The following is a 17,313-nucleotide window of genomic DNA, read 5'->3' as shown; positions in this document are numbered from 1 at the left end:
CTGAGATGGTGACGCTGAGTTCCCAGATTGCTGCAATGACTAAGAACATTCAGATGACAGCTTTTCCGCAATTAGTCTCAAACTGGACTGGTCTCAGGCAATAATAGGCACAAAAAAAGATACACGGTACTGCAACCGCAAAGCTGTAAAGTAGGGAATGGAAGGTGGTTAAACAGAAAGATGACTCACACCAAAATAATATTCGCATAATGGGTTTGCCATAGGCAGAAGAAAGAAAAGTATCAGTGGAAAGATGACATAGAATATATGGAAATAACTGTTCTAGGGGCTAAGAAAAAGAACAGATATTTAGACAAAGCGTAGAGACTTCCTGGCTCCTCTTCTTTTTGTACTTTCCATATCTGGGACAACAAACACTTTTTCTCCAAAAATCATATCAGAATGATCCCCTTATTTTTTATGGAGTGTATACAGTATGCCTGCTAGTAGACAGGACCATATTAAAGCAAGTTCCTAATCCTCTGTGTATACTCTAAACCAGTCATTTTGGAATGGCTGAAACAGATCTGACTGGATGGTGTGACTGCAGTTTAAGATGGTACTGCTGCATCATGAGCACCCACATACTCTTCCCTGGTATTACTGGAGTCTGGCCCATTCAAAAACATTTAAATGAAGCTCTCTATTGCTCGGATCCATGGTTCTGGAGGTAAGGGTGGGATGAGGCACGGAGTGCTGCTGCTGACACAGACAAAGCTTTTATTGCATAAAACTTAAAACTACTGAATATTTTATAGTGTATTTTTTGTATTCTTTTGTGATGGGTTTTCATACAGTGGAACCTGTGCACCTGTATATTTTATTCAGCTGCTGTGTAAGCAAAAGACTACATCCAGTATACTGTATATTTTTCTCTTAAATATACAATATAATTAATTAGTGAAATCTTAAGAAAATCAGTTTATACTGCATAATAAAACCCTGAAGCACTTGGTATCATCCTTTAGGAATGTCAGGTTCTTTTTGGAGTCTCCTATAGCTGGATGATCATCAATGTTAACTATCATTCAGTTGCCCACTAACCAGATCTAATGAAATGCCCCTCTCTAACCAAAGTAGACCTCTTTTGCACTGGAAAATACAGTATGAAGAATGTCTTTCTTTAGATTTTTTTTTGTTTCTTCATGCTTGAATTTCAGCTGCTACCCAGAAACTTGTAACCTTGCACTTTAAAATGTCTTCAACACAAAAATGTCAGCTATAATATAAAGAACTGTCTATAAATAGCAACTGTCTATTCAGCAAAAACATATTTTAACTTTTAAAATTATCAATTATCAAGCGAATTATCAAGCTTTCATATCACAGATATATTCTATTTGTTATGTAGTTTATATCAATAAATGTATATTGTATATTTAGAATCCATTTGTGAAATTGCAAATTATTATGTGTGATTGATTTCTAAAAATCATCAAGTACTCTCACAATGTACTGTTGCAATTTCTGGGTGTAACAATAAATTAAAACATCATCTACTGTATAAGTCCCTCCATCAGGTAGGAATTTTAAGCAAGGATTCAACTATGAAGACCAAGGGACTTTGATCATGAATTTAATCATTAAGAAGCCGAAAGCACCCAGACACTGCCTAGATCAGGCTGTTTCTCCAATCAGAGCAGCCAGGCAAGGAGAAAACTGGTTAGGGATGCCACTGTTAAGTCAACAAACAGTGAGTTCAGTGGGTAATATGAAAGAAGAAAATGTCCATAGGTCAACAATATCCTGGTCACTCCACAAAGTTGAAAAAATAAATTCCACAAGTGGTTTGCAATAAAGCACCTAACTGATACTGCAAACACATGGCAAAAGGTTTTGTGGTCAGAACCTTTCACTAAATGAAAAATTATAAATCTGAAACAAACCCAATATAATTCATCACTCTCTGTCAAAATCATTCCTTTCAGCCGATCATGGTGGCAACATTTTGTTACAGCTCTGCTTCTCATCAATAGGAACTGGGAAACTTCTTAGTACTAATGGGAAGATAGACCAAAGTACTGGCAAATCTTAGAGGAAAACCTACTTCACAACTAACACTAACACAAAAACCCACCTTGAACCAAAACCAAAACCTTATGTGCAAAATACATATCTAGAAATAGAAAATAAAAATATTCCTTCTTATGACAAAAGTTAATACTCCATGTATTGCAGTATGGTACGAAGTCTTATGTTATAGTTTAATCAAGGATACGTATCAGAAATGGCATGTTCTATACTGCCAACCCATTTGAGACATTTATAAGAGAAAGAAAAATTATGGTCTGTATTAAATGGGCAAAAAGAGCACAGCACTCTCAGATAACGGTGAGACGGGTTGCTACAGTAACACACAGAGGCCACACTGTTTGGCTGGAGCCAGCAGGACAGTGGAATGCTGCGGAGACTTCTTGGAAGCCTACACTCCTTCACATACCTTGTCAGATAATTACAGAATACACCAGACACCCTGCCAGAGAACTGTCACATCAGGAACATTCAGAAATAGGGAGGGTTTCAGGCTATTCTTGTTTGCCACTCAAAATGATTTGTTGAAGGAAGTACTTTTTCATCCAGTGCCAAAATGCAGGGTTTTTTAATGAAACAAAAATAGTATTTTTCAAGAGAACAAACTTGGGTGGCAGTATGAAATTATTGTTTCAGTAATTTTCCCAGTATTTTGCACAGTTGCTCTTTCTTTATCAGTACTAATATAGCCACTTTAGATGTCATAGTTTTTAGACAAATTACATACAGTAATTACTAGTCTTATAGTGAATTACAATAAAACCTGAACAACCTAAAACTGTCATTTGAAATACTCATGCAGCTAATATACTCTAGATATGTTAACAACTAAGTACCTAGTTACTGTACATAAATTATGGTCTTAGAAAATGCGAAGAACAGAAGTCATTTGGGTTGAACACTACATGCATAAAACATGAAGCAGTGAATTAATTTTTTGCATTTTTCCTTTATATTTGTAAAACTAAAAAAAAACAATAATAACTGCAATAGCAATTGTAATGTGAGCCTGATCTTATTCATTTAAGTCTAGTCCTACACTTTAAAAACAACCTATTTAGCAGCCAAGAGATCAACAGAAGATATTAGAAGATCATTACCAAGAACCAAGCAGAGATGACATGGTCAGAATCAAATCAATGATGACATGTTCATGTTCAGTACTGGCATGTTGTGGTGATTAGTACTGAATGGCATTCCCATCCAGGGAGTAAACTGCGATTTCCCTATTGCTCGTTAGGCCCCACCTCCCCTGTGACCCCGTACTAGTTAAAGCGGTTAGAAAATGGATGGTTACCGTTGGGCATAGCATTAACTGATTTGCTCCTAGCTATTTATTTACTGAAATCTCTCAGGTACGATAGCAAAACATCTTCAAAACAACTCAATAAACTTCTTGAGTTGTAATAATTTCTTCCCTCCTAATTGCCCATCATCTTTTTTTTTTCACTAATCATAACATGGTGCTCTGGTTTGAAACTTTCTGTCCTACACAAACCAAGAAACCTGCATTACACATCTTAGCTCCCACAATCATTTTTGATGTGGTATGAGACCACGTGAAAAACCAATCCTTCCACAGTCAAATATTTAAGCCATACTAGAGTAGCCATTCAGCTGGGAATTAAACTCTTAAGTTTGACTTGATAAAATGCTTTAAAAACCCAATCTGACATTTTTTCACTCCTTAGTTTACACTGGTAACACTTAGAGATAACAACCACGGCCTCCCACTGAAGGCACATCACCAGGGTCCGCTGTACATTAAGATAAGCTCCATTACTTAATAGGCATCCTATGGTGTTATCTGACACCATCAGTGCTGCTTTAGAGAACAAAGTAACTCTCCACTATATATGGAATTCTTCAGACAATGGTTTACCCTAAGGGTATAAATCACGTTTTCCTAGAATGCAGAAACATTCACATTGCAACCTTTGCCATTTCAGGTGGAGGTGGAGCCAATGGCATTCACTTCCAGCACACCTTATGGTTATGGTTTTATGTGTACATAAACCAGTAATAGTTCTTTTTGGCACCAGACCAACTGAGTCACACTCAAATGCTTAGGTTACCCATTTTTTTAACATAAGCTCTGTGTTACTCAACCTATTCAAACCCATTATGGTCTTAAACATGCTTCTTTATGGGAGAAAAAAAAACTTAATGGATAATGATTTCAACTATGTAATAACACCCTTGAAAGATTAGTGGTGTTTGAAACTGATGTCATATAAGATAATAAAGACAAAAGCTCACGGCTCTGGTCAAGTTCTCAGTATAGTGTGTAGCTAAAACATGTTATTCCACGACCCATAAATGGTGCTGAAGGGTGGAGTAAGAGGTATAATGCAGCAATTCATCACTTCCCCTGCAGTTCACATGAGCACAGTCTAAACAGGAGGTTAGATTAAGTAGAGCCACCAGCTTCTTCTTTGTATTTGATTTCACTTTTACGGTTGTGTTTAAGAAGAGCAGAGTTAATCACACATCTGTCATCATTACTGAGGCATTAGGTATACAAAAGAACAATCATGCCTTTGCAGGGAATCTCATTGCCAGAGGGAAGGCTTTTCTATCTTCTGTGCCTGCCCTCCTCCCTCTGCTCTTTTAATCATCACTCATAAGCTTCAGGCTTGGAAACCTTTAGCTCCTGGTCTCCCCCTGCCTTTGTTTCTTTCATTTATTTTCTTGTATTGTGCTTTAATCTTGAACTGGTGACAAGGTAAGCTTAAGAAGTAAAGTTTAAGAATGATATTCCTGTAACCAGCATGGCTACTTAATATTTTCTGGGCACAAACACAAACAACTGTTGAAATGAAAAGGTATTGCAATGAGATACAATAATACATGTACAGACCTGAGAGACACAGAATTTCCCTGGATTTATACGCACTTGAAGCCCTGCAAACGCAATTGTGATAAAACATAATATTTTGTTGGAATTTTTTAATGTCTCATATTTCTTTGGATCTGATGCTTTTTGAGTTCAATGCACCCAGGTGAAATGTATATTTCAAAGTTAAAACTTTAAGGCTGTTTTAATCTTTTCATCATTTATAATTAGATCTTGCTGGCCCAAAGAGCTGTTGTGTTGTGTGTGATTGGTGATATAAAATACAGAAATCCCTCTAATCTCAACTAATTGTGTGGCAAAATTAATTTGTGCACCTACAGTAATTTAGGTTAGCTGAAGGAAAGGATTTGAATACTTCAAATCAAATCAATCAGTTTTTTTTTCATATTAATTATCAATGCACTGCTTTCTGTTTTTTCTTTCAATATGTGGAGCACGTCATGTATATTACAAATACTGTATTAAATTCTACATCAAAGTTTCATGACTACAAATTTGAATGCAACAAAATGTGAAAACTGCAAGGTCTGAATACTTCTGCATGGTATTGTATACGTTACATGGCTGAATGTTTGATCAAAAAATTCATTTTTTTATTTTGTCCCCCAATTATTTGTTAGCCAGAGGTTTCTATATTTTGACCAGTTTACCTTCAAGTTCAAGAAATTGTAATTTGTTAATTTGTAAACTGAAAATGGGGATGAAGTTTCATTTTAACTTACAATGTCATAACAAAAAGGAAAATTAAAATTATTTGCAGAGGTCTAATCTTCTGAAGAATTATTGCATGCTGCATGTGCAAAGGTGATTGAATTTTAAAGTTAAAAAAAATGCATTGATAGAAATCAATTTTTTAGATAGCATTTTCTTCTAATGAAGCAAAACAGCTATAGAGTGCATATTTGATAAACAGTCACCAAAGCTATTACAAATCTTTCAGTATAGTCAAAACGTAAAGCATCATGGAACCCTGATGTATTAAAGGATTTTTTCTGTTTTAGATTTATATTGTCCTATTTTATGACGCATGACGCAAGTGTCAGGTGAGATAAAATAAATGAGTGCATTTATACAGTATGTGCAGCATCTTATGAAATGTGTTGCAGGGGTAAATAGTCTTTTCAATTACATGAATAAGAGTGAAGTTCAAGTGAGATTACTCAAATATTAAAGCAAAATGAACGGTATGGCAAATACAAAATTTAAAATGGCACAAATGGCACATTGGAAACCCATGTCAAAATCAGCAATTTTCTAGAACACAATGTGGGACAAACATGGTCTCCTACGCTTGGCTGTTGTAATTAAGACAGGTAGGAAACCACTTTTTCAGCATAAAAGAAAGAGAAAGTAGAGTAGTATAAAAGAAAAGAAAGAGTATGTTTTTTCTCTATACTCTTCCAAATATGTGGCAGCCAAATTTGGAACAGGTACTTGATGGTTCAGACCTATTCCTGGCATATTCCTGACCTCCTGCTCTTTCTCAGTATGTATAGGAAACACAACTATTACTGTATATGAATGTACAGATGGCATGTTTTACAAATGATAGATTGACTTCACAACCTGGGTTTCCGGAAAAGGAATGCCGTCATTAATAATGGGGAAGTGCTGTCTTACATCACTAACCTTTGCTTAGACAGTATGCTAAATCTATGCAATGGGACCACCCAGCCACATGTGGGCTGCTCTTCTTTCTCTAGAAGCCTCTCTAATAGAGTTATGTCACCATGATCTATGTCAAATCTTACACAGAAAGTCAGCTGACAGTGACCAAAGAAGGCTACATTCCATTTGAACTAACCAGGGTTAGTGAAGAAAACCTAGTATTGTATTTTAAGGAGTGCAGTCATCAGCAAGCTAAAATAATGTATTTTGTAGTGTTATAGTGATGTTATGTTATGTTATAAAAATGTCCCATTTTAAAAGCAAGTATTATATTGAAGCAAAACTTTTTCAATTTCAGTGTCTAAGCATTCATTTTTTCCAAAAAAAATCTGTTTTTACATTCTCAAGTGGCTCTGAAGCAAACAGACTCTGAGTTGAACTAAGGTACGGTGCTCATGATATGGGCAGCATGGTGGCAATTCCAGACTTGGGATGCTTGCTGCATGGAGTTTGTATGTTTTCCCTGTGTTGCGTGGGTTTCCTCTAGGTGCTCCGGTTTCCTCCCATTCCAAAAACATACTGTTAGGTTAACCGGCTTCTGGGAACATTTCCCCAGGGTGTGAGTATGTATTTGTGTGTCTGCCCTCTGATGCCCATTGCTTGCCAGGATAGGCTCCAGATCCCCTGTGACCCTGAATTGGAAGAAGCAGATAGAAAATGGATACTCACTACATGTAAGCTGTGACTTTCAAATAATCTTGTGACTTGGTTATCATATCAATAGAGCACTCTACTCAGAGAACATACACTGTTGTGTAACTTAGAAATGGCCTGATAAACCTTGACCTTAATTACAAACCATTTCTTCCGATGTGTTAATCTATCTCAAGCTTTTCTTTCCAGATGTCACAAATCACATGTATGTCATTTAAATTAAGCCAGCTGTTTTAGTATTGAGAATGAAGTCTTTTATTACTAATTGGAATAGTCTTTAGAATTTCTTTAGAGATCATTAGATTAGTGATTACTTACAGTTCCTTGACTTCTAAAGAAGTTTTCAATATGATATTGAAATTCATCATGAATGCGAAATGTTTGCGTTGATTCTTTAAATTTATATTGGTATGATATTTTTATAATTTACTATAAGTGAAGATCCTCACCATAATTAAATACTAACATTTTTTATAATTAAATATTGAAGAGCTTTAGAAATGAAATTTCCTCAGTCTTGGACATTAAACATCTAATCAGGCTGTAAAGCTTCTGTACAATAAGAAGATATCCAGTTTCTCACTTGGCAGGCTGTTCACACCAGATGTGGGTTTACCTAACAAACTGATCTGCAGTTTGGCACTAGTTTAAGAGATAAAATATCCTCTTACACAGTACTCACTATATCCCTTATATATCCCTGGAGCTGTCCTTGGAAGTGTGTCCAGGACAGCTCCAGAACTTTCTTCTCAACACAACCTCAGGATGCACTAGAACAACCTACAGGAATATGTGATTGTGTCCAGCTCCAAATCTGCACAAAGGAAGCAAACCTTTTTTTCTTGATCTCTTAGTTATGAACAATGTTATAGCCTAACATCATCGAATCAGATTATAGTCTGTCATCTATTTCAACTATTTTTACAGTCCGAATACTGCAGTTTTCTTTTCTAATTGCTCTTCTCTTCTATTTCTCCTTGATGTTTTTAATGAAAGAATATTATTTAGCAATATTTTTAAACCACATTTATATCTAACTTACATTCATAATTTTAAAATAACTGAGCTAAAATAACAAATAAAAAAACGGACAATTGCAAACATGAGAGGTCACCCAATATTAAGTTTATCTTTTCAAAGAAATCTAAAATCCTAAATTAGCCAAATCCGAACAGGTTATGTGTCGGGTAAGACTCACATAGCAGTTTTATTTGTATTGCTACAGAGAAGAGGATATTGTTAGTGTCTTCAGGTCCCAGGGTTATCTGATGCGATAGGCAGCCCCCACCTGAATTGAAGATAGCAGAGATTTGGATGTATTCACAACTGAAACGTTATTTGTCTGTATCCAGCATAGCTTACTTGACCAACTCTGTAATTAAAAGATATACTTCAAAGGAGAAAAGAGATACAACAGAAAGAAAATGAAAGAAAAATACAGAGGTAAGCAGGTTTCAGTGCTGCAGACAATCATCACAACTCAGATTCCTCACTGACAAACTTAAACCTATCAGGCTTTGGACACTGAAGGAACTCATCTTAAATTTAGGGAAAACAATATGAGTCTCATAAATGTGGAAATACTTACTTTTCCTCTTAAATTAAAAGGTTATTTTCTTTGAACATAGTTTGTGTGGTCTTGCCTGCAGGGGATTATTTATTTCATGAAAATACTATAGTCTTCATTACCGATATAAAGAGGTCTCTAAGTGTAGTTATGTTTGTCAGCATAAGCAATTGACAGCAGAAGGCTAGATGGGGTGCTTTGAGCCCTGGAACTGTAGATGATGTTCTGTAAATGTTACTTTCTGAGTGATTGTTCTGTTCAATAAATCATTGTCTTAAATATATCGCCTATATATTTCTCAACCCCCAGACTGTTCACAAGAACTAAGGAAAGCATGTGACCTTGTTTCCCTGATCTGTGAGGTGTTTTATTAACTGCAATAATTTACTTACTCAAGCTGGTCTCACAACTGACAAATTCTAAACTCTGTAATTTGAAAATAAGCCACCCACATATGCATCAATATGAAACACTGTTTTCTGTAATGAAATAGTAAATTATAATATTAAGACTTCCTCCTTTGTAAAGCAACAGGGAGGAATTTTAGGCTCATTTTTATCATTTACTGTGTACACTGCCTATGCCACTGAGTTGGAAAGACAAACAAATGTGGAAGAGGCACGCCTGTTTCTGTAAGATGAAGCTGAGCTCAAAAGCTGTTCCCCTGTCAAACAAACAGACAGATGAAGTAGCGTAGATGTGTAGTAGGCGGGCAGTCGACAGGTAGCCTTTGATGTTCATGGGAGGGAGCAAGCAAAGTTTGTCTGAAGTTAGAATCTAAAAATAACATGGACTGTTAGCTCTGTGGAATAAACACATAAGAGAATGAAAGCAAAAACTGAAGGTAGTGGGGGTGGTAAGCATATTTTCAAATGGTATAATGGTATAAAAGGTATTGCTCAACAGTTCTCCTTCTAAAGCTTTAAATCCCTATGCTTTCACCCTGCTTTAATTGGTTCAAACCATTTGTTTCAGGACAGTGAACACCTTTTGCCACTATGGTGTCACTTCTTTAAGGATAGATAGCAGTCTGAACTTCAACAAGGAGACATGTAAATCACCAATAAACAAAAAAGTGCAAGTGAATACATTTGTGAACCGCAAAAAGGACAACCATCAAATGGTGTGTAATTACACACAAACCAGACATTTTCCATGTTTAGCACCATAAATTTAAGATGCAAAGAGATTCATAGTACAGATTTAGTTAATATTTAACTTAAGCAAAATACATTTTCTGATTGCTGAAAGTTCTGAACATTTCACCTTGTATCAGTCACTGATGCAAGACTAGCACAAGGTGTAGTGCTGTAGGTAGGCATTATGCAGTGTTATACAATGATGACCTTTTCTAGCACAGTAGCTGACAAATATTTAAGAAATTATTGGTTATAGGTTCACTCATTTCTAACTCTGACAAACAGTACACTTAGGAGGTAAAAATTAACTACATTAGAGAAGAATTTCAGATTTAAGATTCCTGAAATCACATGATTTTATTTTAAGTATGAGATTTATTTTAAGATTAAGTATGATATTAAAGCCATGTGTTTTCAGTGGTACAGAAAATTAAGCAAGTGTCACGTTTTGCCAGTAATGAATTTAAAGTTCTACCCTAGGTAAACATATCTTATTATTCAGCCACATTTGTTATCACGTACAGTAGGTAAATGTGGTCTCATTTATTAAATTGGCTATGTCTATGCTAAGTTGTTGGAAATCCCCATTCTTGCCTCTGACTGCTGACTGCAAACATTAAAAAATGATTTATTTCTGCAAGCAGGATTAAAGGAAACAAAACAAAAAATCAAAAGATTTGGGAGCAGTTAGCAAAGGCGCTGTCAACTTCTGATTAATGAACATATGCTAAGCCCAGATATCATTCGACTGTCATGTCTGTTACTATTTAACAGAGAAGTTACAAAATGACTGTGAGGAGAGTATTCCAGAAAATTGCATACAAAGCTCTTTTTATATATATACTGTAAGTCACTAAATGATATTGAGAACAGATTCATTGTGCAGTGTATTCCCAAGTATCGAAGTACAGCATGTATAATAAAGTGTAGTAAAATGAATGCTCAAGCTCATTACATTATATAACCATATCCACTATCATTTACAGACCACATTTTATCATAAGAAAAGATAATAAAAGGCTTGTTTTGATAATAAGAACATAAGGCCTAATTAGACCTTTTTGTTACTATTAATGAATAGAATTAAGGGCCCCATCCAGCTGTTTCTCGAAAGAAGCAAAGGTACCAGATTCCACTAGGGTTACCTTTTTTGTTTTGTTTGAGGATTATGAAAACTTGTATCAGGTCACCTCACAGTCTCAGATTCAAACTTAAAAGAGTCAGTTCTTAAAGCCCGTTTGCATCATGGTATAGAGTCAACTATTGTCTGGAATTGTACACTACAGGAAGGTTATATTCTACAGAAGGCAGCACTGTTCTTCCACAAGAAAGTCGGCCTTCGACTGGTTGAAGGTGTCATCTCAATCTCAGAGGTCAAGAATAAATGCTTGACTGGGATCAGTTCTAGTGACTGAAAATGCTCTGATATACGGATAATATGTTACGGAGTGTACAGTATATGGAGTGTAACATATTTGGCCCACAAAATTTGATTCAGATGACACTACTGCTTTGACTGGAATGACCTAAAAGATTAACTGAAAGTTAAAAACTTTAATGTAAAAGTTTTTCTCTTAATATTTTTTCATTAAGATTTGAGTTAAAAAAATAATAGTAAATGTCTCATGTTCATCAGTACTGGACGTCCAGTTTTTCTTCCCAGGTAGTCTGCCTCAACTTCTCAACAATACTTAATAACAGGATGATTTCTTCTTTCAAATGTATCTGAAATGATAAAGATTAATTCAAGGTTGTCACCTTCCAGTATTTGTATTACAATTCAGCTTCTTGTCCAAGGAAATATTATTTATTGCAATGCTTTGTATTTGCATGTTCTAGTTTTGACAATAGTGATGAGTAGAAGTCCAGCTAGAGTGAATTTGTTAACTATGCTGCTTTTGATTAAAAAAAAACTACTCAAGGTTATTTTAGCATAAATATACAGAACATAAAGAATATATATTGCAGTGAAACAACATAAAAATGTCCTGTATTAGTAATGAATATAACAAAAGGAAATAAAATAAATAATCCGGTGTTGCTAAAATTGCTGTGATAACACACATACTCTATATAGAAATTGACCTGAAATTAACCACTTGAAGAAGACTCTATAGCCAAAATGTTGTGTCTCGTTGTGTCTTTTTTCTTTTCAATAAACCTTTACTTGTTTCACTTAATGTGTCATCTCCAACACTTTATGTGTAAAGCAAATAAAATATATTTCCTTTTAAGTTGTTTCATAAAATATATTTGTTTAAACACAAATGTGTAGTAGGTATGATAATAACCCCAGTTTACATGGATATATTGTACATTTATTGTACATTATTATATTATTACTATGACTACATCTACTAATAATATGAAGAAAAATAATTGTATTAATATCATTTTTTATTTAAATGTTTTAAAATAATGCTGACAAAACATAAAACGTAAAAAGTGACAAAACTTTGGTATGACTACCAATGACTTGTAAGTTAGCAATACCTACTTTGCATCATAACGTTGATTCCTAAACTATAATCGTACTGTAACTGAACTATAAATGAACTAAATAAAAGTCGCTAATGTAAAATAATTTTCAGCTCACTATAAAATATCAATAAAAACTACTGGTGCTTTATAGTGCTATAATGAAATCATTGGAACACTAGCTCAAATACGTCAGCCTCATGTGACCTAACTCTGTCATTACAAAATTAATCTTTTTGGTTAACTTAATCACAACAGATGTAAAAATCTCTAGACCCAAACTGCACAATAAAAGACCAAATTTTAGATGCCATCCATATCACTCCCTTGGCCCAAGAGTCCCATCCTACATTATCTACCCTATTTATTTATCATTCCATAGCAGAGTTTCTATCAAGGAACATCAAGCAGCACACAATCATACCAGGTTACAAAACGTCTTCCTATAGCGATGACAAAATTATAGTCATTACTGTGCTGATTACAAACTAGGACAAATTGGCTGCCTAAAGACAACAAAGTCTGCAGACGTTTTCGTCTGATTGAAGTTTAGATATACAAATCTGTTGATTGTTCCTGAAAAGCATCAACATTAGCTCCATACTTTAAGTATGTGTTAACCTCTTATTAACCTTAGACTTTTCCGGGTCCAATTTCAGAATATTATTTTCATGATTAAGCTTGCTTGTCCATAATTCTCTAAGAAATTGTGACGCTCTAACAGATTTACGTGAAAAAACCTTTGTACAGGGCAGCACGGTGGCACAGTGGTTAGAATTGCTGTCACACAGTGCTGGGGCACTGGGTTCAATTTCAGGCCTGGGATGATATCCATGTGGAGTTTGTAAGTTCTCCCTGGGTTTGTGTAGGTTTCCTCCCATAGTCCAAAGACCTTTTGAAAGGTTGATTGCCTTCTGGGAATACTGGCCATAGTGTGAGTGTGTGCGGTTGTGTCTTGTGATGGACTGGCTAACCTTATCCAGAATGTTTCTTGCCTTACACGCATTGCTTTCTGGGACAGGCTCCAGCTCCCCCAAGACCCTGTATTAGATAAAGCAGTTAGAAATGGATCAATAACTTTGCACATTGAGTAGTTTATCTATAAATTTTCTTCCATCAGAAAAGCAATATTATCTTCCATCAGAAAAGCAACAGTCAGAAGAAAGAGAGAGAGAGATGGTAGTCCCCCGGCCAGATAACAAACTGTGGAGATGCTGCAGCTACTATGTATACAAGATGGATAGATTTGTACTTCTGAGTGTTAATCACCTAAAAGCACTGCTCACCTTAAGTCTGCAGGTTCAGAATTCTTAGGTCAAATGAGAAAGAATAATTTCAATACCTATTGTACAGTAAGAGCTAAGCAGTCAATTTAGTAAGCTACATAGTTTTCTTCCATGATGCAATCGTTAGCATTGACAAACTCTCATATTATTTCACATGCTTACAACTAAATGTAATATTGTCAAAAAGTACTTTACTATCTTGTACATTAAAATGCAGTTTCACATGATGTACTGTAACACTAGCATTCTACTTGCTGTTTTTTTAATGGTGCTATCTGTTTAACAATACAAACTCCAATCAAAGCCGACCAAAACCTGCAGGAGCTTTATCTCAATGTCCTTTAAATTTACAGCATCTTGTATTTGTCAAATCCAAAGGGTTCAATGTAAAATTTGAGCATACAGAGGGAAGTCAAGCTGTAAGAGACATAATGGTATACAGCAGCTAACAATCACATACTGTAGCATTAATGCTAATGAGCAAGCAAGCACGATCTTGTTTATGGTTGATAACTCTAAGGTTAAAGTGACAATTAAATGAATAAGAATAACTCTTAAAAATAAACAGTACAAATGGTGTCTAAGGAGACAAGCATATCATCAGCAAGCACCGTTCTGGTTATCTCTGTCCTGGGCTTTGGAAAGTCAAGAATTCCTATAATAGGTGTTGGGTACATGCTGCTTATGCACTGCATTAAGCAGTTTAAACAAAATATAAGATGGAAAATAACATGGTCAATTAAAAGGTCCCATAATATCTAATTTGAATGAAACTAGTCAAAACTCAATGTGCATATTTTTTTATGAAATATATGCTAATATGTGGCCATTTAACAGCCATAATGCTATTTTGTTCTTAATAGTTATGTAGTGTAGTACTTGATGAGCAATGCACATTTTTCATTGGGATAATTTAAATGTTTGTTGTTGTTGTTCAAATGCAAGGGCTTGCTAAAACTGTTCCAAACTCACCTTAATTACAGTAATCAAATGTTTTGTTTTCCTTTTTCATAGATCATCACATTCTCTGCTTATGAGCAAATGCCCTCTGCTATTGGCTATTTACAGACTGTACATTGATTGTCTTGCTTTAAAGTGTGACCTATGATATTTGAGACTTATGCTATTGAAACACTGAAAATCACTCCAGCAATGCAGAAAATTTGGATTTTTTTTTAAATGCTATGTATCACCAGTAGATGCGATACCAAGTGAAATTCTATCCCAAACACACTCATACCTAGGGCCAGATCACTCAGAAGCCAATTAGCCTACCAGTGTTTGTTTTTTGGACAGTGGGAGGAAGCTGGAGTACCTGGAAAAAACCCATGCGGACACAGGAAAAAAAGCTTTTATAATCAGCAACATAAAAATGTACTTTACGAAGTGATAATTAAAACTGACTGTATCATAAACTATACACCTCTATAATTTAAATACTATATATATAAATATCATATATGCACTGTAATAAGCAGTCTAAGCTACTGGTCAACAAATGCAATGCATCTTCTCTTTTATGTTTTGTGAAGTGTAGCAAAGCATAGCACACACTTAAATCCAGTACTTGGATTTACTTCCATTTTCACTTAATTTTCCATCCAAACCTGGAAAGGTCTACAAACCTTTGAAATACCTACAGTAGAGAAGCTATCTAGAAGTTCAATTGCACACTTAAAATCTTAAAAATTGTTTCCAATTTTATAAATATCAGTTATGTTAAAGTGGTTAGACCAGTTCTTCAAGGTTTTTTTTGTATAGTCTAGCTTACCTCCTATAATGAGCACATTGATGATAAATGACATGAAAAAATACATGGAAACTCACTCCACAACTATTACTTAATTAGAATAATTTAGAGCTGTTCATAACTACTGGGAAACAAACAAATGGAGACAGTGCTCCGTAAGTGTGCACTATGAAATATAAATTAAATCACTGCATTAGGTGATTCCTTTAATATCTACCATTGAAGTCAGAGCTCACCACATACATGTAGTCTGAAGAATGCTCAATTATCAGTTCGTGTTTCAAAGTGAGGGAGATAACTTAAATATAATTACACTAATTTAATCAATCTACCTAATTATCCCTGCCACGCTTATTTTTGAAAACAGCATAAATAGGTTTAAGACAGTACAAACAACAGCACATGCTCACAAGAGGATGACAGCACGGGTATTGAGTTCTGGTTGTTGTACTGTTTTTCAAACTTAAACTAAATACAGAACCGGAACTAAGTGTTTCAATTCTTCATCGAAACCCCATACTTAAAATGTGATACGCATTGCATAATGCATTAAAACGCAACGCCATACACAGATAACAGTAGCCAGTCCCCAGACGCCTGTTTGTTGGACAGGTAAACAAAAGTCATCCAGCACCATCAGTCTTACCTTTTGCAATTTGCCTGCTCCCCGCCGTTTTATCGATCTTCGCGTTCAACCCACAAGACCCAGCTAAATTTTTTTCCAGTGTTGTCCGTATTATCTCTCGACCTCCTTACCTTTACCAAGAGCCGCGTTTCTTCTTTCTTTTTCTTTTCATGTTGATCGAAAGGCATCTGTAAGAGGTCGTCTTCACAGCAGATAAAACTCACTGTACATCCCATCCAGGCAGATTCCGACCCCCGCACTATTGACCCATTCAAAAAATTAAAATATACCTAATCGGAGATATCCAGTTTTCCTTCTTCGTTTATGTTTAGAAAATTTCTAAATGTTCTTAGAGTCTCATTCATAAGGTACAGGTTGTCACAATGATGACTTTAAAATAACTTTAAAAACTTTCTGATTAAGGCAAATGTTAAATGGATATATTGCCGTGTTCTATTTAATTTTATACCCCTAATCTGTAGACCATTATCGCGATCAAGAGCGCTGCTTTTTTGTTTCTTTTTGGCACTAATTTACAGTATCACAGCATTATTTCGTATTTGGCTTCTTTCACCGCTGTTCAGGAAGAAGCAGGATAAGAGTCGAGTAAAAGGGTTTCAAATCTGGGATGTGTGTAATCCAACCCTTCAAATCTCTCCCTCCCTTAACCTGGCTCAACACTGCATCCTTTAGGAAAGGCGCACACACTGTTAGTGTTGCGGTGTCCATTTTAGGACATCCTTGCACATCCGACCGCAAACCCCTAATTTCAAGCATTTCCCCTTCTGGTGGAATTTTAGTGTTTCTCAACAACCTAAAAATATTTTATTCCACAATATTTTAAAGCTGGTTGGTAATCCTCTGCATTGTATTGTACCCACAGGACTATGATAATAGTTTTAGTATAAAATAATGTACCACATTGTGATGTGAGACTCTAATTTGCAGTGTTTAATATGTACTGTATAAATATAATTTATATACAGACTCAATTTTTTTCTATACATATTTAATATGGCTTCTATGGTATACATACTTTACTCACTTTACAAGTGTTGCAATATTGCAAGATATCATAGACAATTGGCAAGATATTGGTAGTTTTCATAAATGGTCTTTAATTTACTGGATGAATGCATCTATTAAGATGGAAAGTTAACTGAACTGTGACACTTTTATCCTTCACAAAGGAAGCTCTATACATTGACAGTAATGTTTAATAATAACATTGAATATTTCATTGCTTCTCTTTCTTCTT

The 17,313-nt window shown here is 35.1% G+C and overlaps 1 protein-coding gene across 7 annotated transcripts in view; it reads right to left on the bottom strand.

Moving 5' to 3' along the window:
• The window catches only part of tns1b (tensin 1b), a 254,799-nt gene extending 238,129 nt beyond the window's left edge, over positions 1-16,670 (bottom strand). For 5 of the 7 annotated variants that reach the window (XM_015359171.2, XM_015359174.2, XM_006636697.3 and 2 more), the window contains exon 1: positions 16,187-16,670. In XM_015359171.2, the coding sequence (XP_015214657.1) occupies positions 16,187-16,291 (105 nt within the window). In that variant the 5' untranslated portion in view covers positions 16,292-16,670. The remainder of the gene's footprint in view (positions 1-16,186) is intronic. The other 2 variants (XM_015359178.2, XM_015359182.2) reach the window with 1 other exon arrangement.
• Between the last annotated feature and the right edge of the window lie 643 nt (positions 16,671-17,313).

The sequence above is a fragment of the Lepisosteus oculatus genome, chromosome 12 (assembly GCF_040954835.1).
Source record: "Lepisosteus oculatus isolate fLepOcu1 chromosome 12, fLepOcu1.hap2, whole genome shotgun sequence".
Lineage (NCBI taxonomy): Eukaryota > Metazoa > Chordata > Actinopteri > Semionotiformes > Lepisosteidae > Lepisosteus > Lepisosteus oculatus.
This window is presented reverse-complemented; position numbering and strand designations above follow the sequence as displayed.